Genomic DNA, 24,806 nt, shown 5'->3' on the forward strand with positions numbered 1-24,806 from the left:
TTGGGTGTTTTCATTGACATTGTCTGGTATTAACAGAAAATAAAATCATGATAAGAACTGTTAGTATGGCAAAACATAATGAATATATGTCTTTGTGTATAGGTTAACAAAGCCAACTGACCAATAGAGAGACTGGCACAACAGGCCAATATGTCTAAATCTTAAAATTCGGTCACCTGCTGTCTTAACAGAAGAAATAATGTGACTCAGATTATTCTGTTTATCATGGACTCAACGGGAGAAACAACACATCTTCAACAAGGTCCTCCGAGCAAAAAGAACAGCGTGTTCACATTTCATCTTCTATTTGATAAATGTCCCTTCACAGTATTAATCAATGCAAGGGTGTTCAGTACAATCTTCTCAATGACTGATGACTTATTTTTCAATTGTCCAAGGTATGTAAGGAGTAAAAACATAGATAAATGGTACATTCGTTATAAACTAGACAAAACTGTGCTGGGAAGAACTTATATGAGCTTAAGTGTTGGGAGAAGGAGTTGAGATGTCATTGAAGTCTCTTAGTTTGATTTCGGGTAAACCATTAGTTCTAAACCTTAGTAATTGGAGTCATTACCTCATTTTACAATCATTCCAGTGTCCCTCATCTGAAATGGAATGAAGCGCTGGTCCTGCAAACAACGCCTTTTGCTCAAAGTGCTTAATTGGTTGACGAACATGCAGCAAATACACAGTTTGTTTGTATGTCTCCTTTGCAGCAATAACAGCTGTAATGCAGTTCAGGCCCCAACGAGGTGTGCTAAAATCAGTTGATTATTTTGGCTCCATGGAACTGAACCTCTGCTTTCTGGGAAATTTGAGTGCCCTAACAATCACTGATGGGTATGCACTAGTTTTAAGGCAGAGACAGTTCTGAGTAAAATGAAGCACCTGAATTCATTCAATTTTCACTGAATCATTTAGTTGATTCACTTAATGGTTTCGGACCTGGTTGAGACTCTTGACTCTTGATCCATTTTACACACACAGGAATGTATGACTTAATGACCCCAAGAATGTATGGCTAGGAAGCTTTGTTAATTTAATTAAAGGTGATTTTGGACTACATAATGATCCGCAGCTGACTGGCTACAGTTGGAGAAGGTTTCTTTCCAAGAAGCTTCTCTGGACTCATGGGAATCAATTCCATGTCAAATGAAACACAAATATCCTTACCGCTCAGTATTTATCAGATTTAAGAAAGTCATATATTTAATAAAATATCCGACCACAGATCAGCAGGCAGGACATCTGCATCCTGTCAGCTCTCTGGTGACACATCTGTGGGAAGCAGTCAGAGGCCCTTTCACGTCATCACAGGGGCTGGGTGGGGCAAGGCGAGCCACTTTGAGAGGGCTGTGGTGGGGTTCAACTAGAAGAGGCCTGAAGTGACCCAGGCTGTAAAAGTTATCCAGGACTCCCTTGGTAGTCATAAAACACAGCTTTGTTTACTCAGCACATGAGATCTTTTCCATAAAGATGCTTGTTTTTCATCACTGGAGTTCATGGGAGTTTATGTTAAGAGCCTGGAATGTATAAAAAACAATATAACTTTGGCCTTTCTCACTGATTTTGCGTGACATAATTTTCATGTTAAGTGATCTTCACTTTTTGTTATTAGTTTATCATTGAAATTTCTTAGAAGTGCTGAGGGATTAGACTCATTTCTTCAGAGGTATTTCTCAAGACAGATTATGACATGAAGGATTTTGTGTGAATCTAAGCTTTCTTAAAAAAATGGATAACCTATTCAGACACTAACTCGAAATAAATGATATTATATCCTCCTTGCACATATTTAAGAACGACCATTACACGGTGTAGAGGGAAAACATACAAATTAATTTATAATTGATTAAATGGTGCTTCATTAGGCTTTTAAATAGAACATTGAACTTCAGTCAACCATATACAAGGAAAAGGGATTTTTGCGTTTCTCCATTTATATTGTTGCTGAGCTGAGGGAAGGATGTGCGTGTGAATACAGAGTGTATATATATTCATGAATACATATTCATAAAGAATGAATTGCTTTAGAGGCCAAAAGGTCGCATTTCAAGCAGGTTTACTGATAGAGCTCTCTGGCAGAATTATTGCTTCTTTAATAGTTACAATAGTCTTTTTACAGTGGTGATTTAAATAGCAAGTTTACACTAAAACAAAAAACTAGATGAGGACATAATCAAAAGAGTAACCTTATTTATGCTTTATTTTACAACCTTTACTATCACCACACACACATAATTTCACTCTATGACACAGCTGTTATGTTCTAATATCTGTCCAATTACAATAACAATAACGATGTGCATGTCATTCCAGTCGAATATGTTCAATTGTGTGCGTGAAATTAAATTATTGGGTCACAAAACGGCCCATTTTTCCTCATCAATGTTGAAGGGTCCGAGCTTTCCCCATGACCCAAAAGGTAAAACACTTGATCTACATAATTACACTACGAACTCAAATCTGGGTCACATGATCCATCTCTGTAAATTCAGTATGTAACGATCAACGTCATTCTAACAACTACCACTCAGTCGGAGGTGTGACCAAAGAAAATGTTCAATAAGGTTAAGACTCACTAAAGCTACTCTAAACGAGGTCTTCACTGGCTGTGTCACGACCGTGGCTCTGCTGTGGCGGTTAATGAAAATGTTTCCCCGTGGTGTGAGTAGTCATGTGTTTGCGGGAGTCAGATGAGATTACCCGCTGGATCTATACTTTAATGAGATCATATTGATGTGGAAATGTATAGTGGTCAATGAGGTTTAGAAGATCAAGACATAAGATATAATCCCTTAGAAGAAAAGGCATTAGAATTAGTAGAGGCTGTTACTTTTGACTTTTAAAAGACCGTAGACACTTTACAGTAGATGTCGGCAACCTTTTTCACAACTGCCAATGGCCGTGAAAGAGGTAATATAGTATTCGTTTTCAACATTTCCAAATAAACTCATTTATTTACTCATTTGTAAAGCTGCATGCCAATGGTGGCAAGCCTCTGCTTTACAGACTACATCATAAGCCCAGTATATGTAATATGTGGTGCTGTGATGCTGTTCATCATGGTTGTCCCTCCATTTGCAGACAGGCGATAAGCAACTCAATTAACACGACACACAGTCATTACCAATATTGACTCACTCTGACTTATCAGAATCTCCAAACACTAACGGAGCCTATTTCAAAATCATTGAATTTGTCAGGCTATTGGGGCTTACGAGTGGCACAAAGAGGATGGAGACCTGTGGGGGATTGAGGCCTGATATCACAGGAATATAGGTTAATGATGGCTGAGAAAACGATGGACCATAGGGTATGTTTTTATTTGCAGAGAACTGCAAAGAGAGAATGCATCTACATGTTACCAGCTGCATTTGAGAGGCAGCAGGCTGTTGCTCAGAAATACGGTAGACAAGAAGCACGAGATGCTTTCCTCTTCATATTTTGTTCGGTTTTCCCTTTTATCCTGTGCCAATAATCATATTTCAACATGAAAAAGTAATGTCTGCAAAACAAGGTCGATGGGTGCCCAAACAGAAATACATGTCCTGAATAAAACTCTTCACTCATCTATAAGATAGACGCATAGTATGACTCATTGGAGCCTATTAGACCATTTCCGTGGCCTTAATGCACACTTATATTTCCACTGGTTGCCATGTTTCCCTCTAAATGTACACCACGTGTTGTGCAACACTTGTAGACATAGGAGGTTGAATTCAGGTATAGATGTTTAAGGTTGCTAGGTAGCGGCATGTGGCATTATCCTCGGGTATCGAAGGTCAGGTTCCTTTGTTCAGTGTATTAATGAAGATTCGGTGGCCTACTTCAGGGAAAATATAGACTACCAGGGTTTTCATTCAAAAATAATCCAACTGTGGAACAGTCTCACATAAATAGCAGGATAACTGTGATTTGCTGGAAAATAAATTCATGTTAGGCCTCTCCAAAGTATAGTTTTATGACCCAGTGGACCCTTAAACAAACCAGAAGATTTTTCCCCTGGTGTCCCATCTGCATACAGTCTATATTGTGGTTAGATGTGACATGACTCTTATAATTTCAGCAAAGGGGAATAAAAGGTAAAACTAGGGTAGGGTAAAACTCCACTATTTCCATCTTTCCACTTATTGTTGTAGTGATATATAAGATAAATATCTTTAGCTGTCTGAGAACCTTCTGTGGTCAACACATTTAAGCACAGCTTAGCAATACGATATATTAATATAAATAACCCAGCCCTTCTGTTACCTTAATATCTGTGATGACCCAGCCCCGTAATCGAGAAAAAAAAAAACCCACTAAGGCTGTAACATAATATACTAAAATTACTTGCTAATGTATGCATATTTTATACGACTTTGGGATTCATTATTTTGTGAAATTCTGTCACGTTGAGCACTATTGTAGACTTCACTATGTAATTCCCCAAGTGTTACGTTTGGGCCCATTTGAAGCAGTAGCAGAATGTTGACTTTATGACATGACGTCATCATAGGGTGCATGACGTAAACTATCTGCGCCGCGGATGCAGGAAAAGACGATGGCGGTGTCTCAACCAATGCAAGAGAAAGAGAGCGAGGATTGCTCTTTGCTGCCTTTAGTTCATGATATCATCAAATGGTAAGATTACCTGCAGATTTCCGTGTTTACTCGCTGCTCTGTGAACACATATTTGCTTGTCGTAAACAGTCGCTTTGGGGGTGTAGCAAAACGCTGTTAGCTAAAACTAACGTTAGCTTATTCCGCTAGGCTAACTACAAACGGTAGCTAAATGTCCAAAACAAAGTCAACATGGCACTAACATTTCCCCATATTCACCCTACTGTCTTTAAGCATGGACAAGGACAGCCAGGATGTCCACCAAGAACTGGCCAAGCTGAAGGTAAAGATCCAGGAGGCTCGGGAGCAGATATCCAACATGCCCGGGGTAGACAGCAGTCCGCTGGAGCAGCAGCAGCAGCTAGCTACCCTGCGGGAGCAGGTCCGCACCAAGAACCAGCTGCTGCAGAAATACAAGAGTTTGTGCATGTTTGACGTGCCAAAAGCATCGTGACAGCCGAAGACTGGATTACTGCACTGACTGGAGGAAGCTCACAGACAGTCGAGGTTTTGGCTTCATCCTCACCTGTGGGGCAGTTGTGGCATTCAAGAACACAGGGTGGACATTTAAATGAACACGGACTTATTTTCCCTCAATGTTTTTGAACGTCACACACTGTCACTTTTTTGTTATTTTTTTTGCCTTGCTAAAATGCAAACTTTGTATTTGTATTCAATGTAGTTTTTCAGTTAATCCTTCTCTGTAATATCTTGCAATGCTTTGTATTAAAATAATTGATTATCAATTGTTGGCTTAAGGCCTTATTTGACTTGCCAACTAGTCGTACACATTCTTTTAAGCTTGTGACCATCATTATAAATTAGCCTAAGCGTCTTTTTGACACAAAAAGTAAGCAACGTGATTATTCATCTGGTTGCTTTTAAGAGGGGATTTGTTTGATTTGGGGATTTGTGTCAGTAGTGGAATATATACATTTAATTGCTGGTGCATGGCAGATGGCTGACATACAGTTGAAAAAGTGTCGGGAACTTGTTAATGGTCCCCGTCGACCATGACGTCAGTTATCTGCTTGTAAGAAGTGACAGGATGAGCTATCTGTCATGTATTAACAAATCAAGACTATTTCCGAGTAAAGTGACAACCCAGAGGTCCTGCTGCATGACATTTGTGAGATTGTGTGAGTGCAGTGTTTCGTGTAACTTCAGTTTGTTTTGCTTGAAAGGAAAGAGAAGAGGAAGACAGACTAGGAAAGTAACAAGTGGTTTTATTTTCTCTTTTATCCAAAAGTTGGCGCAGACATAATAAATAAACATTTAGATTCCAATTTGTTCGTAACGCAACAAACATTCAAGGTCCAACAAGTTTGGAGGAAAAAAAAATAGCAAAATGTAAACGTTTTTTTTTTCTGCAGTGCCGTTCTCGGCAATCTAATATAGAGGCAGATTTGTACAGCATTTTCAGAGCAGCTACAGCATCACTTCACGGGGACAGGCATATGAGCTGGGCCACTTGCCCCCATGCAAGTGTCTCATCACAGTTTGGATCACAATGCGTCTCTCAGGCGCTGCCGGCTACAGTGTTTGGGCTTACGTGCCCTGCATGCCCAATGGCTCTACTTCAGTTTTGGAAAGTCTCAGGAAGTCTCGACGCACACAGGCAAAGAAAAGTGTCAGCATATGATGCAGCCTTTCTCTTTGGCCTGGCTGCCTCCTATCAATTTCTCCTTTATGTACATCAAGTCACTCTGCACGCTGGGTCTCCGTGCAAACGGCGCCACGATGCCATACGCGTTCCCGTCTTTGCACTTCTTGCTTTTGAAGGACTTTCTGCGAAGAACCTCGCAGTACTGCAGGGACACCTTGCAGTGCAGACCGGGGCACATCTCGCTCGGCAGCTTGGCCATGGTAAAGAGAGTCTGAAACATTTGGTCCACGTTGGTGTTCTTCTTCGCGGAGATTTCAAAGTAAGCGCAGTGCTCGTCTCCACCAACCAGCTGCTCGACCTCGTCCTCCTGCACCTCACGGTAAAAGTCTCTGTCACACTTGTTGCCGCAGATCACCAGCGGGACGTCCACGTTCTCCTTGGTTTTGTTTCGCAGGCAGGACTTGGACTCGTAAATCTGGTGCTTCAGGCGCTGCACCTCCTGGAAGGACTCCCTGCTGTCCAGGCTGAATACCAAGATGAACACATCACCTGGAAAACACAACGGAAGACGCGTTCAATGCCACATAATAATAACAGTTTAATAGCAGCATATGCACTCTGCAGCCTGCATTATGCTATCGGCGTGACGTTTTAAAGCTCAACTCACCAGTAAGAATTGAAAGCCTCCTCATTGCAGGGAACGGCTGATTCCCAGACGTATCCAGAATGTCCAGTTGGTAAACGTCTCCCCTGATGCCGTAAAGTTTCCTATGAAAGTCCTCAATGGTGGGTGTGTACTGGTCGTCAACTTTCTCGTTCAGAAACCGAGAGATGATGGATGTCTTTCCAACTTTAGTGGAGCCCAGAATCACCATCCTTTGGCAATTCTTGGCCGGTATGTTGAACTCATTCTCGGATGGTGACACTTTCTTAATCATGCTTGCAGCAGTTGCACCCGGAGGTCGATGGCGCTGTAGCAAGAGATGGGTTTTAAGTCCTGTCAGTGATGTGAGCGGTTCTAACCTCGCTGTCTCTCTGAATCCTGAGTCGAGCAGGCTGGGGATTTATCGGGGAAGTTAGCCGCGCCTCCCAAATGCGTCATGCGTCACGCACCAGTTTGGGGAGCTGGAGCGAGTCCCGATATTATAATGTTACTATAGCTGTTTTTGTGCGTCAGCCCTGTCCACCCCTCTTCAACAGAAAAAAGGGGAAAGATAGCTTGTTTCCAAATATTTTCATGGGTAATTACCACAAATTAACTTCCTATGAAATGTAGATTATCATGACATTTTTTAAATATTGAAAATAAATGTAACTGTGTGCATACTGGGTTTTAATAAACCTCGTATGTGCGTGAACCTAAACAGCATTTTCTTTGTTTAGCTTATAGAAACGCAGGCAGTGTTGGCTTCATCTGTTTCCTCAATCACCTGTAATTAGTGAACAGACTTTCCCTCAGGAGAGAGCAGCGGGATGCAGTGAGGTGATGAGAACGCAGGGGCTTGTTAAAACTGGAAAAGTGCATTTTTGCTCTTATAATCTTCATACTGACTTGATGTGTGATGTTGTATAATCTTAACTAAAGCTTGTTCTCATAGGCCTATGTACAGCGGTCTTACATATTGAATTCATGTTTTTTAAATGTGTTTAATCCCTCTTATCTATTGTAGTTATTGTTTTAAAAACTTTTTTTTTATAAGATTTAAAAAAAACGATGCATCATATATAATAAGGTTATGCCATACATTGTGACCAATATAGGCTACTGTATATCACAGTCCTCTGTTGGGGCAACTGAATGTCTCATAAAATGCAACAAGCAATTAAATGACATTTTCCTTTACTTAAACAGTTACACTAGGATTAACTTATTTATTTCAGAGTGATTGCCAAAACGCCAGCAAAAACATTGTTACAACAATAAATACAATACAAACCACATAATCAGGCTATGACAACTGTCACATGCGATCAGATTGAAAACAATATCCAGCTAAGGAGACTAAACAAGCATGAGTTTCCAAATATATACAGCACATTGAGAAGCAGTGGCAGTGCTATCGTCTATAGATCCTTGTTCAAATCAGAATCCAGGAGGATGTTTAATGGATTCATCCACCTTCTAAACATGAAAGCTTTACATCTGCTGGGTGAGACGAAATGTAAGATCATTGTGAATGCAAGCAGCAATGTACACAAATATCATTGTGAGAAGAAAAAACCCCTAACTAACAAACAGCTGGGTATAAATGGTGCCTGGAAGCCATCCAATCAAATTTGTATTGACTTTCTTGTATGTGTTAATTAAAGTACCCCACAGATCGTCTAAAGATAGAGCCGTCCGTTTGTGACTGAAACTCTGTTCATCCTCTGCCACCCACTTATCACCTTTACCTTATCCTCTCACCTGTGAATCAGTGTGGAGGGAGAACATTACTTCTGAAAGAGAAAGTCTTGTTTGTGTTTCATGTGTTCCGTGCTGCTCCCAAGACAGCATCAGCTGTGCTATAATATTAACCGTGTTAACCTAATCAATTCTTTCCGAAACTTTTGTCATATATAGCCACACGAGCCTCGTATTGCTTCTTATTTGCTGTTGTTTTATCATGTCTGAACTTTCCTTTTATATTTACATTACAAATTATAGTAAAACATAAATAAATTATGCAAACATAAGATCAGATAATATATCCATCACGTGTCATTTCAAAGGGCTGATGAAGAACATTAGCCAAACCACAAAGGGATTGAGCTTTTTGGAAAGGCTATTATGATCATAATTAATTCATTAATTAATTTATGATCAGGATTTTTTCCCCTTCTAATTTAAGATGACTTGTGTCACTTAACGTCCATTCTGACAGCAGTTGGTACATAGAGCTTTAATCACTCCCTTTACTTTTCTCCTTCTCTCTAACCATTCCTGAAATAAAAAAACATTTTTTTTTTACACAATGTCCAAAACAGCTCCAAAACAAACCTTTAGTCCTAAGTCTTGGTATTCACATTGGTTTCATGTGAAACCTAAAACCTGCCAACACTGATGACCTTTTTTTTTACCCCTCTGTAGGGCACTGGGGATGAAATCAGATAGGTGTACTTAAGCCTGGTTGTTCCCTGCTTGATCAACGGGTTTGTGTAACCAGGTCGGAGTGAACCATTGCTACCCCCTTCACTATTGGTCAGTAATTAAGCCAGTGTGTTCCCAGCCATGCGTATACCAGCACACACAGGCTTGTTCAGCACGGCACTGCCATATAACACTGCCTGCACAAAAACACGATAGAGGGAATATCATGGAACACATTGGTAATTATTTCTGTGCATTTTGATAGGCCAGTTCTTTAAGACATTTAATTAATTAATCACATTTTTTTTACTATACCCTTGGATACCAGTGGTAAACATGTAATTGAGTTTTTTTCTGCACGCACTTGTGTGCAAGACAGATTTAGACGTTATTCAATAAATCCCAAAATCTGCTTCATAAAAAAGGTAGCAGCTGAAATACAACAGGTCATGGCTAGAGCTTAGCCGTTAGAGTTTCTTTATTTCCTTGGTCAGAGAAAGAGAAACATCAACATTTCAACTGTGAGTTCTCTTGAACCTCAATGACAAATACATAGACCCTGACTGCTTACCTAAGAACCAGCTCAGGGTCAGTCCTAGAAAACACAAACAGTACAGTAAAATGTATCTTTAAGACACAATCTCTTTCTCCGTGTGCGTCTTGACTCGGGTCTTTAATCTTAACCTGTGTTTGCGTCTCAGCCTGTTTGCAGCTTGTTCTGTTTGCAGGACCTTCGACACATGCACCGTCCTGGCAACGTGGCCCTCAAGCAGAGAAAGCACACCAGCTGCAGCCCACTGAGGCCACGGCCAATGATACACATTAGACTCATTTCCTTCTCAGCCATGTTTGCCTTCATCTATTAGTGCAGAGGACAGAAAAAACTGTGAGGACACCGAGCTTCACAGCTGATGTTTTTATTTATTTTTAATTGGTGAAGTGATTAAACACATCCAAGCCATGTTTTATTATGAAAGATCCAATCTTGTAAAAAATAAGAAAGACGAAATAGGAGAATGGATTGTCTCGTTATTTTTTGCCAGTTAAAATACGATAAAGGCTAAAGACACAGCTGCGGCATGGAGAAGTCTGAGAGTCTTTTTGCTGCTACGAGCTTTTATGTTTTGTTGTTTGACCTTTTTTTCAAGTCTTATTAAAGATTCAGCAATCTTATTGCAGACAGAACAGTAATATTTTTGGCATCATGTCAAGATGGCATATCACACATGAACAGGCCCGATTGCTTAACAAGCTCGACACATAATATGCTAGTGAGGACTCTAATTTACACAGAGGCAATGTGTGTCCGTACAGCAAGGCCAATTTGAAGTTTTCCAGAATATTTTTTTCAACACATGAGCACGCCAGGTGACAGTGAGACAGCAAAAACTCTCCAAACATTTCTTCCAGATATTACAACCATTTAATTGTCTCCGGTTGACAGTTTCTACACTACTAATTTCAATGATTTACACATTTTCATACACAATATTATATATTATATATTTGGTCAGGCTTGAAAAGGTGAAATATTGTTTCTTTTTTTCACCCTTTTTAATGAAATTGCATTGTTTTTGTCTTGCATGCAACTGTTGTCCCTTGTTCAATTTGTGCCATTGAAACCAAGATTTGGTGACATGTGCACAAATCCCTGTTGCAAAATTTGATGTAATTTTGCCTGTTGGTGGTGTTGCAGAAACATAATGAATTTAATGGAAGTTTGGAATTCTTCAAACATATTTGTGGGATAATCCCATCTATTAGTGTGTGAGCTATGTTGCAGATTAACATTTCAATTTCTATTGGTATATGACTATAAAGTAGTTGACTCACATCCCGATACGTAGACCCGACCTGATTCTGGGTCCCAGAATAAGTCCAGATTTACATCAGATGTAATTATGTAACTGATGGTAAGGCTTACAGATGACTTCTCTTGGTACCATTTTGAAACAGTGGCAAAGAGTTTGGATTTGTTTTGTTCCCCTCCTTTGACTCAAAATCTCTGACCTCACAAGAGGATGATAATTGAGCTGTGTTTGTATCCATGTGTTTTGCTAAAATGCGCCAGTTTGCTGGAAAATATCTAAATACAAAAATGCAATAAAGTCATCTATAGACTACATGTGCAATGAAGCCTGCAAATGTAGTCGGCTGTGTTTATTGGAACAACCAAGAAAACTAAATTCTAAGAAGGACATTGTTTTATATTCCACAAATGGATGATATGTTTATAACATCATCTTTCTCTCTCTGCAGAATCACTACTGACCAGTTTAACTCAGCAAGATCAAATCTCCCCTTATGGAGAGATAAGACTTGATTAATTCAGTCTTCCTGGTGCAGGAGAGGCTATCTGATCTTGTATGCTGAGGGAAGGAGGGGTCGTTCTGTGTTTTCATGGCGTGAGACTTGCGGCTGTTGCGTGTCAGGCTGGGCCATGACTGTTCAAACTGTTGAATGAAGCATGATCCTGCGGTTTCCAATACAAAGGCTTCAGGTTTCAGAGCCAATCAGAGCTTTGCCGACCACCTGCATGTTTTGATAAACCTACAATCTGTTAACTGTGTTATTATCCGTGACATGCAACCTCATGTCAGACTCCCTGCATGACGTACAACATGTGAAGCAAAACATCATTCTGTGGGATTTTAAGGCCTGCGTGCACAATCAGGGTTACACTGTTTTAGTATTGTATGTTCTGATGTAGGCACCAATTTCATCTCGCTCTGAGGTAAACGTACCCAGAAAATGATCATGTTTGATCCATCAATGTAATTTTAACCTTTCGAGAGGTGATGATGGTGGAACTCTTATGAAGACAGAACAACAGGCTGTTAGAACTATAAGCACTCTTTGTGTCAGTTATCGGAAATGATTTGGCATTGGTTGACAACATCACATGCACCGAACAGAGTGTTCAGAGGGTTCTTCTTGTCTCACCGGTCTGACCTGCGATTCTTCCGAACAGGTGGTTATTTTGCTAATGGACTGAAGAGCAGTGAACGCACAGACAAACACATCGGATTACGTGGACCCGGAGACCTGAACTCACCTTACAAAGTTGGGAGGATGTCAATCTGATCAATATACATGTTCACTTCATGAAACAAACAGAAAGACAGGCTAGTTACTGTCACTATCAACTAGCATCTGAGCACAAGGAAAAGCGACTGCACGTCAACCTTAGACACTTTCGACACGGCTTATTTTATTTTTTAATAAATATGTCTGTAACACTCTTAAGCCACAGCCAGCAATCTGCAAACATCGCTCATAGAAAAAAGACATGTTCTGTCCAAAGGGAACAAAATCTGCCTCCCAGCGCTTCTAAAGCTCAATTAACACGCTGTTTTTTGTTTGTTTAAACTTTACGGTAGGAAAGTATAAAAACTATGAATCGCTGATTTATGCAGTAGCTTCATGTTAAGAGTGGTATCAATTTTCACAGTCATGACGAAATAGCCATCTCATGTTATTCATTTACAGAGCTCTATTATTGAAGCTTCCAAACTACCTCACACCTCTTCTCTCATTTAAATTACAGTATATGCTCCAGTAACTACTTAACCGTATGTCCCTAATGTATGCAATGTTTGCAGAACATGGTTTAAGGTATACCATGCACCTTTAAAATGGAATGAACTGCAAATTGCACTCAAACTATAGTCTCTTGCATTCCCCGTGGAGATTTTAAAGCTTTATTATCTGATGTTTTTTTACGATTCTTGAAATTGGTTTTAATTCCTGTTTATCGTGTAGTTCTGTTGTTTAGTGTTTTGCTGATTGTGTTCTCGTAAATGTGTCTTGTTCGCAGGCGTCTCTTGGAATAGACATCCTCATGGTTAAGTCGTAGCTTGCACAAGTTACTTGCGATGGGTTTCAAAATATCAGTGAGCAAAATTAAGGGAATTGGGAGGTGCCAGAGAACACTAACAAGTTGTGTTCTTAAATATTTTGTAAAAACAACTAAGAAAATAAATATTAAAACGTGAAGTCCCCGATAAATAATGTTATATTTGTTTTTATCCAGTCGTAATGAAACTTCATTCAAAGAAGTTTGTAAATTCAATAATGTTTATAACTTTCATTCATTTTGATGTTTTTTGTCAAATCTACACATTTTTCTCCTAAAATCTTTCAGAAAAAAAATCCTCAAATCAGGCATGTAGTGAAAAAGAATAAATTGATTACAAATTTTGTGTTTGGTTATTATGCCTACAGCCCAAACCATTTTCAATTTTGTTTTTCTGTCCCAGTAAAAGCTCAGAAGTGTGTGGTGAGGGAATAGGACCCTGAATACGTAACATTTGGATTCATAATGGCAGGCAGTGATCGGTGAGGTTAGGCAGTATATTTATAATTAAAGTGGATAGAGGCATATTTACAGCCCACTTTATTTTTTTCTCCTTTTCTTTTAGATGTTTTTTTGTCAGTTATTTGGGAAGGTGGTCCTCAGACAGTGGGCCTTTTTCCTTAAGATTGAGAATCACTTGCCCAGCTTAATTTTTCTGGGAACTGTGAACACAACAGCTTAGCTCTCAATTTCTACCAACCTGTATTTGTGGAGGTGGTATGATAAACAAGAGAGACAACTCAAGCAACACAGGTTGCAGGTTGTTTTAAGGTGCATATCAAACCTGTTATTCAGAGCTGTATGTCATAAACTTAACATGAGGTAATTTCTCTCCTTTTGAGTCAGCAAACAAAAGAGCTCCTTTGGAAAATTGGCCACAAGCACTTTACTGTTTCCATGAGGCATTCTTCACACTTGTATCAGAGGTAATGGTCAATTCCAAATCTGTGTTACTTCACCGAGCAGTGAGGTTGGTAAATGTGACTACCATTGAGTGATCTTATAAATCCTTAAACCTTAGACGTCAGCAAGCTGCTGCCCTTTGCAGGACTGTTTACGGAACAGCTTCACGCAGAGAGGGAGAGGGGAAGAAAGGAAAGAAATAAAGGTAGCAAGTCTTTCTGTCTCTGTCACACACACACACACACGCTTTTAATATCAAAAATGAATAACATCAGCTGTCGCACCCTCCAGGCAGTTATGCAAACATTTGCGATCTCCTCACCAACACCTCTTCCCAGCCCCAAACAAATATTACATTAACTCCAGGTGGTACATGAGCTGGTGTATGAAACATCTCATCTGGGCTGTGTGTGAAATTGCATCAAGATCGATGCAGTTGGTTTAAAAGCATCTTTGTATGAATTTAAATTTCAGCAAAGTGTAAGCGTGGTTCTCAATTGCTGACTGCTATGACACCTAAATGACACCTAAATGACGCCCTCTCCAAAGGTTGTGCGTCAGGGCTTACAATTCATCACGGTTTAATGCAAACCTCGTCGTGACTAATGCCACTAAAAGCCCACTCATCACTCACTTTACCAAACTGGCATTTTTTTCAAAATAATACGGAGGAAATTATAGTTTTTAAATTGAGTCCAATACAAGTTTTATTATTCATTGATATAGAAGTTTTTTAAATTTTATTTTGCATTCAATCCTTGTATGAGAGAATATCTCTCTGGGTGCCGCAACTCAAATCAGCAAAGCAGGATTTCATAAGAGAAGATGAGCCATCGTAAATCATATGCACAAACACGTGGCCTGTACTGCCCATTTCCTCTGTTTTTGTTTACATCTACGCTGTGTAACCAGCGCCCGTTCTCACTCAGTGTGACGCCAATCCCACCCACTGCTAGGAGGGTTACAGCTCAGTGGCCAGCACGGACATTAGTGTTTGACTAATAAGGCATACTATATGCACGTTCTTTTCAAATAATTACACAGGCAGCATGCACAGGCATGCTTGCAGCGACGGTAGTGGGCTTCAAGTTGGACACAAGATAGCCCTCCTAATGAAGTCTGATCTGTGTGTGTGTGTGTGTGAGTTTGTGCTGATCTCCTTTGGAGTTTGAACAGATATGTAAACAAGAAGATTAATTAGAAGACCAATTTAACCTAAACGTAACCTTACCCTGAACCAAGTCAATGCAATGACTTACGTTATGGGGGAATGCATTTTAACCCCCATTTTGTTCCCAAAAGGACAGGTAAAACACACACACACACCAATGAAACATTATGTTACTTCACATTATGCTGCTCAACCAGGTAACTGACATCAACTATACATGTAGCAATCAAAATAAAAACAACACCATGCCCTTTGCCAAATATCAGGAAAAGGTTTCAAGCCAATATGATTGACTTATTTTGGACAAATGGCTTATCTGTAACAAATCCCTTTGTCATACTCCGCTCCCGAACTATACAAATACTGCATTATGAAAGCTACAGAATGTTAGCTGGATTTCTTGAGCCCCTTTTGAAGGTTTTGAGTTGGCTAATGCAAAGCTGATGGGTACACAGTCTCAGGTAATTTTGTGAAACTGTATGTCCCACTGGTTATGTGATCAGTGTGACAAATTCATTCCTGCAAGGTTACTGTAATATGTGACGAGACTCTAATGATGGAAGACTTTTATCAAAATCAAGCATTTTCATATTTCAAAGCAGCAAATTTCAAAAAAATCCAAAACATAACTTTCTTTAAGAGTAAAACCTGTGGTATTACACTCCCTTGATCTCATTTAACACAGGAATCAAAAAAGTTGGGTAAATCATTTTATGTTGGAGAGAAATTGTGACTGATGTGTATTGCATTTAAATGGGGGTCTGCAAATCAAGGTTAGAGTAATAGAGCTTTTTAGTTTTCAGTAAGTCACCCATATAATCCAGTAGAGGGATAGCATTTTCACTTTTACAGACTGTCAGCGACTGCTGAGGGTAGATGATGCTAACAGAAGGACCCTCATCACCGAGTTCCTCGCCAGCTAATTGGTCCACAGCGAGAAAAGCTTGTCTCCTGCTGTTCACAGCCAGGCTTTTCACCTTTATACCTCCGGCAGTTGAAGGCCTCCAGCGAGGCCGTGTTGCTTCCTTATCCGATGTAGTCTTTCCCCATCCAGCCGCTGGGTTCCTGCCAAATGTCCGTCATTTCATGTTCATGTCATTTTGTGTGACCTAGTTCCTCTGGTTGCGATGCTCCGCGTTAACTAACTTAAACATCAGTTGTTGTGTATCAAATATGTGCCAAACTATCCCAAAGTTATTGCCACAATTCTTATAATACAGAGTAATTAATTGCTAGGATGTACTTTTTCCGTTTTTCTGACTGGCACATGTCAAAATGGTTACACAAACACTAAATAGAAAGTTATTGGAGAAAAAGAAATGTGAATATGCCGTGTACACTATTATCCACCTAAGGATCCGAGAATTATTTTCCTCCAAAATTGAAATTATTCATAGGTTCTATTGTTAATTTCATCCCTGAAGTGAATTAAAGCTTGTATGGAGAGACGTGAAGAACAGAAAAGTAGAGAAAATCACTGAGAGGGCTGACTGAAAAGTTTGTATTATCCCTTAATCTCATTTGAGAATAGAAAGACAAACTGTTCATGGCTAGACATAGTGGGATTAGACAATTGTGGTTTCTGTGGAGGAAGTCGCATCTATGATCAGATATACTTTAATACCTAGCTCGGGTTTGACTGAGTACAAAGAACATGTTCAGAAACAGCTCTGTAGAAAATGACTGTCTCCAGGAAATATTCTGTCTCGGTGAGTTGTGTGGTTGTGACTGCACATGAACCAACAGCAATATCTCAACCATTTTTCCATGAGACAGAAGGTCCACTTTTTTACTGGTGAGGATTTCATTCAGTTTGACACATCAAGCTTCTGCATGTGTTCATTTTAAAGCTGCATGTTTCCTCCGCTGATATTTGGTCCCAAATCTATAGACTAATAGTGAGTGCATGGGTTGTTGAAGGAATGAGCTAAGTGATAAGAAGATTAGGGCACCCGTGCCTGTCTAACTCTCTGCCCTTCTACTGGCACCTTCTGCAATCAGTGTACTGGTAAATGAAAGGACAGCTTAGTGTAAACCCCAGTAAGTGCACCAGTGCAAACATCAAGCTATATTTAGGGAGAAAGAGAGAGGTATTGCGGTAAGAGTACGGGTTCTTGAGAAGCTAACGAGGTCCAACCAGTCAAAAGCAATCAATATACAACATGGATCGATCAAAGATAGAATTTCCTCACATGTTCCTGTTGGTAAATGTGGCAGAAATGTCTGTAGGTTCTTTGGACACCATGTGACAAGATGAGGGAACAGTAGGCCATGCCCAATCTGTTGGTGATCATCTAACTGGAACTCTTGGCCCCCCCAAAAATCATTATCAATAGCAGGAGTACACAGAGAGCGGAATTAGACTGGGTCAATCCTGGCTGCCTGTTAGCCTAGCCACCGCACCAAACTAATTGTGTCTAATTGGTTCTAACAGCTCTGTGTGCATTAGTGGCTCTGAGTCCAGCATGAATTGGATGGACTTTACAGAGGGACTGATGTTCTGTAATGTGAGGATAGACGCAGATGTGAAAAGGCGGTGCAAACGTATACTGCCGATGTACACAGCACGTACACATGCCCGTACAAACTCATGTACACATGCAAATGCTGAACCCCGGTGCACTCTCTTACCTGAGCTCTCATCTGAACCTGTGAGCCATCTTAGTTCGCTCTGCGTCACGGCAGCTTTTGTGTTCTGACCATCCCTCGTATCTTAATTTGGACAACCATGTTTATGGAGCATGATAGTGATCAACATCGCAGATGAACAACCCTGTGCACCCAATGTTTCTCTAACCTCAGGGAACCTGGCTAGCTAAGCCTTACTAAGTACACAGTATACTTGTGTGTGTATCTCACTACACTGTGTTTTACCTGGGAAAACCTCGCAGTTGCCGTCAACAGGCTTGCATTGCTTATGAAAAATAGAAATGAAGATATGCAAGGACCCAGCAAATTGTGACATTGCAGGGATAGGAATATCTTTAACTTTAAAGGCAGCGAGAACACAGCAGAAAGCCGTAATCACCAGAACCTGTTTTGCGTGCATTGACTGTGGTTAAAATGAAAAGATATTATTTTATAACCCACATAATCAGAACGCTTTGCCTGTGTTGCTAATTAGCACTGAGGTGACCTTCTTTTACGCAAGACTGCCCACTTATACAAAACACTTGCGTCAATCTTTCACTTTGCTGAATGTTAAATGGACGAACACAATGCTCTGCAAAAGTAATTTGTTGAATGAAATACTGAGGAGAAAGAAGTTCTTTTCATTTTTTTTTGTTGGAGAACCTCTCACTGAACTTCGTTTCCATGCCCTACTTTCTTTTAATTAAATTGGGACTTTCTTACATGGAATATATATATATATATATTTTTTTTTTCTCACCATATGCCAAAAAGTACATACGGTTCACCCTTTGTCACAAGCACAGTGGATACAGACAGCGATAGGCAGCCAGGTGATGTAAGACAGATTAATAATTCATTGTTCCCTCACTGCGTTGAGTGTGGTCCCCCTGTTGACACTTTAACACGTAGTATGTAGGTTATATGGCTGATTTTATGGTTAGGTGCATTGAGAATGTAAAACATAAATGGACAGCAGACTAAATATATATGGCAATGAACTGGCCTCCCACAGTCACTGTAGGCTAATGGTTTGTGACATCTGCCGGCACACTTATAATGTTCCAGATGTTATGTAATCGAGGTGGAGAAGAGGTGACTCGAACTACATTAAACTTTTAAGTATTAAAATGGCAACAGTTGGCTTGTGTTCCTCAGTAATGCCGCTAAATGTTTAACTGACGATGAGATGCAGCGATATAGAGAGAGTGACAGAGAGAAGGAGGGTGAGTTTGATGTGTCACTTAAATGTGATTAATGTTCCTATCCTTTAATGGTTCATCAAAACTAGCTGCGTCTCTCCGCTTTTCTTTTAATGGGTTTTCTTGGTGCCTTTGAAGATCGAAGAAGATATTTAGTGACATGGTGAGAAGAGGAGAATATTACTTGGATATAAGAACAACCCCTAAATCTATATTATACTACAAAGTTTAAAAGCACACCCAGCAAGCATGTTGAAACTATTATTTTGACATAATATTTTCTATTTTTTACTAATATCTCTCTGGGGAGTGTGGTGAGTGCATGCAAGCTTGTGTGTATACTCTACCCATACACTCAAAGTCTTGCAAGCGAAATGTATCAACACGCACTGTACTGTATAATACTTAATGTTTTCCTGGTAGCTTAGTTCTCTCTGACCCTGAGTTGAGACTATCCAGGGACTGTCTATACACTGTTAAGCAGGGGAAAAGATTCCAATAGCACTAAACTCCAGAGAAAATATGATGTGGTTAACAGACATCTTACTTTCCATTTTACGGTAATCTTGTGCAAAGCAGAACAATGAGTCATCCAACTGCACACTTTTAAAATGTGTTATTCTATGTACGTACATGATTTACCATAGCAATTAACAGCCTGTGTTTACAATGAGCTATAATTAAACACAATCCATGCAATGAGATGTTGCTTTGATCCTCATAATGACATACACTGTCTTTCCCAACCACAAACTGGGTTTCTAGCACATCTGTAAATCATGTGAGCATTTACAGTAAATTGTCATTTTATAACAAATTGTGTACAATTGATAATAACATACCTGGATCTGTGAAAAATGTATAAAAACATCTATTTGCGTGAGTCTGAGGTATGCTTATGACTTCTTAGTCTGTCCAATGCCTGATGTTTGCTTTTATGTGACATGAATAATGAAGACAGATTTTTACATTTACGTCTGTTTACAAAAAAACAACTGGATTAAGGCACTTTGAGTAACAAAATAAGAAAGATGGCAAAGATTCATTTTTTATTTTTTCGGAAAAAAAGTGTCTATTCAAAGATAAAGTGGATATACTGGTGGAGAGTAACATCAACATTTAGGCTTTCTACATCCTGTGTCTAGACAGAAATTTGGCTGAGTGTGGACACACATATTTGCTCCTAATGCACTGACCATGAATTCTAAAAATAGACTACAACTGATTGTTTTTGTTTTTGCTGTATCCATTTCTGTCGTAGGTTCTCATTTTGTTCCGTACACATCATTAATGCTCATTGTCCAAGCGGTTATGAGCAAGAACACAACAGTTTGTCGTTATTAACATTAACAAGGACTAAGTACAGCAGCAGCAGCTGGGAGGGGGGGACGTTATCCCAGATGTGTGCTCCCTCAGTACAGCCAGAGACAAGAACCTACATTGTTATGTTCTTGTTGTCGGACCCCGTGACTCATAACAACTGCATATAGAAAAGTTCAGTCTAAAAGGTTTAGTAGTAGTTGTTTGCTTGTTCTTAGTTACAGCTAGAAATGTTATGTGCGCCACACAGTTACAAACCTTTTTTGTGTGTGATGGTCAAAAGTTGAAGAGAAGAGTGAAGAGACTAACTTTAACTCTTTCTATGCATGAGCGGTGACTTTATCTACACATTAAACTGTTTATCCAAATTGATCAGGAACAGTTATTATTCAGCAGGTTCAAGGTCAAGCTCTCACAGGATGAAACAGTTTGAACTTTAATGAATCTCTTTCATAGCTGAGTGCAATAGAGACAAAAAAAATCCAATGAAAATGACCGTAACACTCTGTTCTCTCAAGAGGACATGGAATAAAGGGCAGAATGACACGAACGGATGAGAAAAGTGCTGACTTTCATAAACTCGGTGGCAGTATCACAGGACCTTCATGCTAAGGCCATCGCAGTCAAAGCACAATTAAAAGAGCAGAACATTATCCGAGGCACTTAGCGCGGCCTGGGCCAAAAGTAGAACCTGTAGTGGTAAAGGTTAGCTCGCCAACACACACACACACACACTGGACAAGCTGTTCTCTCTTCCGACTCAGCAGGCCAAACACATCCTGGCCTGTTTGTGTGCATGCGCTTTTGTTGAGCACATCTTTACACCTTGCTGAGTCCAGTTTCCAAATGACTTTTTTCCCTCTTGTATCTCCCTGTCAGAACAGCTGTGCACACACACACAAACACACACACACACACACACACACGCTGTTCTTGTCCCTTTTTCCATTATTTAGACAAAAAGGAAAAATGTGATCTCCCCCGCTTAGGACACACCCACCTCCCCAGAGTGCACAGCCAGATCTCCTTTAATCCCCATCAGTAATATGCAAGGACAGGTAACATCTTGAACAACAATGTTTCTGTCGTTCACATTAGAGAGGGCGAGGGTTTTGATGGAACAGATGATAAGCACCATACGTCTCGACGTTAGAGAACATGCTACTCCTCTGCATCAGAGTTGGACACATTGGTTAATCCTGTTGAAGTGCAGATGAGTTAGTGGTGGGTGGCATGGAATAGAAAAACAGCTCATTTTCATTGTTCCTCTCACAGTTGGCCTTCATTCAGACCATTTCTGAGAAACCAGCTTTCTAAGGATAGTTTGTCCATCATGGACTTCAGAATTTGAACATACCATGAACGACTTGTCAGACTCCATAAAGAAAACATGAAGCTGTTTGTGTTTTTTGAAGGTGTGGTGAAATGCCAAATCATTAAAATAGCAGAGATTTTTTGGCAAATAGCTCCTTAAAAAATATTTGTATTGGTTAAATTATTAAAAAGTACATTTTCACATTCTAATCATAAATACGGGCGAACTGATTCACCCGTGCCTTCATTATATGGCCGTGAAGAACGATAAATATTGTCAGCTGAGAAACAAAAACAAAAAAAATATGAAGCTGTAACAGTAACCTGATGCAGAAAAGACACCCTAGGTGAAAACATAATTTTTCATGCACTGACTCAATTTTGCGTTCATTGCTTGCGTAGTATCTTCTTTCGTCGTAGAAAGAAAACATCGAAAATTCAGTCTGGTTTTCATTTTTGTACACTTTTTCTCTTTGCGTCTTAAGATTTCGTCTACCAATAGTTGTTATTACATAATGCCTCAGGTGCATATTTAAACATAAAGTTTAGAAAAATTCAAAAAAATATTGTCTTAATGTAAATGATCAACTGGGGAAGTTTCACGGTGATATCTATTAGTTATTTCTTTACCCATTCACGTGGGGTGTCTCCCCTCAACCCCGTAGCATTCACAGCAGGCAGTTAAAGTAGTAGCGCCACTACTACATCATCACCCCGAGGTGGAGGAATATTAAACCAGAGGACAGACCCCGTAGCGGGCTGGGTGCTTCTCATTACACACACGGAGCAAAACATACTGTGGAGCACATGAAAGCAACGCTGAAACCATGAGCTGCTGACGTTGATTCTGTTCTCCAGCTCACACTCAGGGACACGTGCTCGCCTCCTTACGCATCGTGACGTCCACTTGGACATCCACTTAAGACAAACACTGACACACACTCATTAGTTATCGGTGAGAGGTCACATTAGACCTTGGGAGTGGGCTCCCGAGTGTCTAGGAACTCGGGAAGAGGTGGATCTCATTAATGATCTCACTTCAAATCACATTCATGAGACAATTTGTCTAATTTCAAATGAGATCTTAGAGAAAATGGTGCATTGTTAAAAAATAATTCTAAAACAGGCTAATAGCAGACCACCTCAAGGTCTCACTCTGCAATAACCAGGACATTCTGATGTAGGATTCCAAAATTAAAGCCCTTCAAAATCTCATTCATGAGACAATTTGTCTAATTTAAGCACAGGATAAGGGTTAGGGTTAGGGTTAGATGATTGGAAGGTCCTAGAGCCTTGGGAGTGGGCTCCCGAGTGTCTAGGAACTTGGGAAGAGGTGGATCTCATTAATGATCTCACTTCAAATTAGGAGAGCAAAAGGGGAATGTATTTGCCGAAATGCAATCTCGGAGCCCATATGTCTTGTGTCATATGTATGTCTTAGTGTTTCACAATCACAAAAACAATCAAATCCAATTTATTTCAAATGAATCCATCCATTCATTCATGGAAGGTAAGTTTTGTGTGGCTGTAAATACTCAACAAACAAACATGAAACAATAAGGACCACAAAGACCTCAGGGTCTTTGTCATCGTATATTATTGTGTCTTGAAAACTGGAAAGCATGTTTTTTTTAATATGCACATTTATACATCCTGTGCTCGTCTCCTTGACAACAGGGACTCAGATGGAAGCTGTGGCTAAACACCATTTTCAGGGTACAGTGCTGAATGAAGCCTCCTCTGTCCCCTGTCCTTTTTTCTCCCTTTTTGTTCTCTCCCTTCCTCTTCTTCTCTTCTTCCTCCCTCCCGAGCTCTTCTTTTCTTTGACAATCAAATTCAGAACACATCCTGTACAGGCTGTGAACACACACGGTTAGGATATTCATGACAGCTAATCACATTCATGCATTTGTGGGCTGCACAGTACAGTGCAGTTGGGAGATTAATGTAATGTTCTCACAGTAAATACCCCACTGACTTAATTACACTGTAGACATATATGTAGTAAAACATATAAGAGTAACTAGGTGTAATATTGTATTATTATTGACTGACATCTGAGAACTGCTAATCATCTTGTCTTTCCTTTGCTGTGTTTTGTTCACTTGTCTCTTTTAGTATATTTTCTTGTGTTTGCTTGGTTTGCTGTTCCAATAAGTCTTTTTGCCTCTTCAACATTTTAAACTAGAATGAATACTCCGGAACCTGCAGTGAGATGAATAATTTAAAATAAGATAGTATAAAATAACGGTTAAATAATCTTGTTCATTGTCAGTTCATTTTCTCAAATCTCCTCAGCCCACTGCCTACTGTAATAACAGCTGTCTGCTCCGCATCGCCAGCCCATTACTAGGAGCAGCCACACTAACGGTTGCACTTGTGACTCAGCTCACAAGCCTCCCTCTCTGTGGCAAACGGATCATGGCTTCATTAATTTCCTCCCCACAAATGCGGAAATTTCCACAAATGCGGAAATTAAATCTCTGTTTACTCATTAAGGTGATGTTGACTGGTTTGATTGTTTTTTTTGGATTCATGCCTATATTTGGCACACATCAATATTCATGCATGCTTCAGGACCGATTGCTTGTTTTTCCCAACAGTATATAAAGAGAATTTGTTCTGATTTAAGATCATTTAAATGAATTATAGTGTGATGTTTATGCTATGGTGCAAACTGCGATGCGTTGCCCTCCAAACTTATCCAAACTTATTTAAGGAAAATGATCAACTTATTATAACATGCACATAATTATAATCAGGATAATCAAAGCAAACAAAGGAAAATGGAGGTCAACAAAAAAATATGGCGACCCGCCCACCCTCTCTTCTGACCATGCACACAGGTGCACAGCTGATTATATCAACTATGAGTGCCATGCATATCCATGAGACCCTAACTCTTCCAATACATTGTGATCTCATAATAATTATACATGACAATATCACGAACACTAACAAATACCAATACTAACATTACTTCCTTACTTCACTCCTTTCTGAATTCATTCTTGGCTTCTTAGTATCAGACCCTCATTATTAGTTTATTACACATAGTAATTATTTACATTAATTATTAGTAATTTACCGGTCTGAAGTGTTTAAAGTTAATTTATTCCTTTCTG

General features: G+C 39.7%; 2 protein-coding genes across 2 annotated transcripts; one reads left to right on the top strand and one right to left on the bottom strand.

Moving 5' to 3' along the window:
* Positions 1-4,538: 4,538 nt before the first annotated feature.
* On the top strand, positions 4,539-5,348 carry med9 (mediator complex subunit 9). Its single transcript, XM_079177922.1, has 2 exons — positions 4,539-4,629; positions 4,843-5,348. Exons 1-2 carry the CDS (start codon positions 4,550-4,552, stop codon positions 5,060-5,062), a joined length of 300 nt encoding a protein of 99 aa, XP_079034048.1. The 5' UTR covers positions 4,539-4,549; the 3' UTR covers positions 5,063-5,348.
* Positions 5,349-5,988: 640 nt separating this feature from the next.
* Positions 5,989-7,152, bottom strand: LOC306710027 (dexamethasone-induced Ras-related protein 1-like; the record flags this gene model as incomplete). Its single annotated transcript, XM_079178396.1, has 2 exons — positions 5,989-6,763; positions 6,882-7,152. 2 exons carry the CDS (start codon positions 7,150-7,152, stop codon positions 6,240-6,242), a joined length of 795 nt encoding a protein of 264 aa, XP_079034522.1. The 3' UTR covers positions 5,989-6,239.
* Between the last annotated feature and the right edge of the window lie 17,654 nt (positions 7,153-24,806).

The sequence above is a fragment of the Pholis gunnellus genome, assembly GCF_910591455.1.
Source record: "Pholis gunnellus genome assembly, chromosome: 17".
Classification (NCBI taxonomy): domain Eukaryota; kingdom Metazoa; phylum Chordata; class Actinopteri; order Perciformes; family Pholidae; genus Pholis; species Pholis gunnellus.

Coding starts and splice junctions, on each gene's coding strand:
- med9 (XM_079177922.1), top strand. CDS start 4,550: ATGGCGGTGTCTCAACCAATGCAAGAGAAAGAGAGCGAGGATTGCTCT. Junction 4,630..4,842: donor GTTCATGATATCATCAAATG/GTAAGATTACCT, acceptor ACTGTCTTTAAG/CATGGACAAGGACAGCCAGG.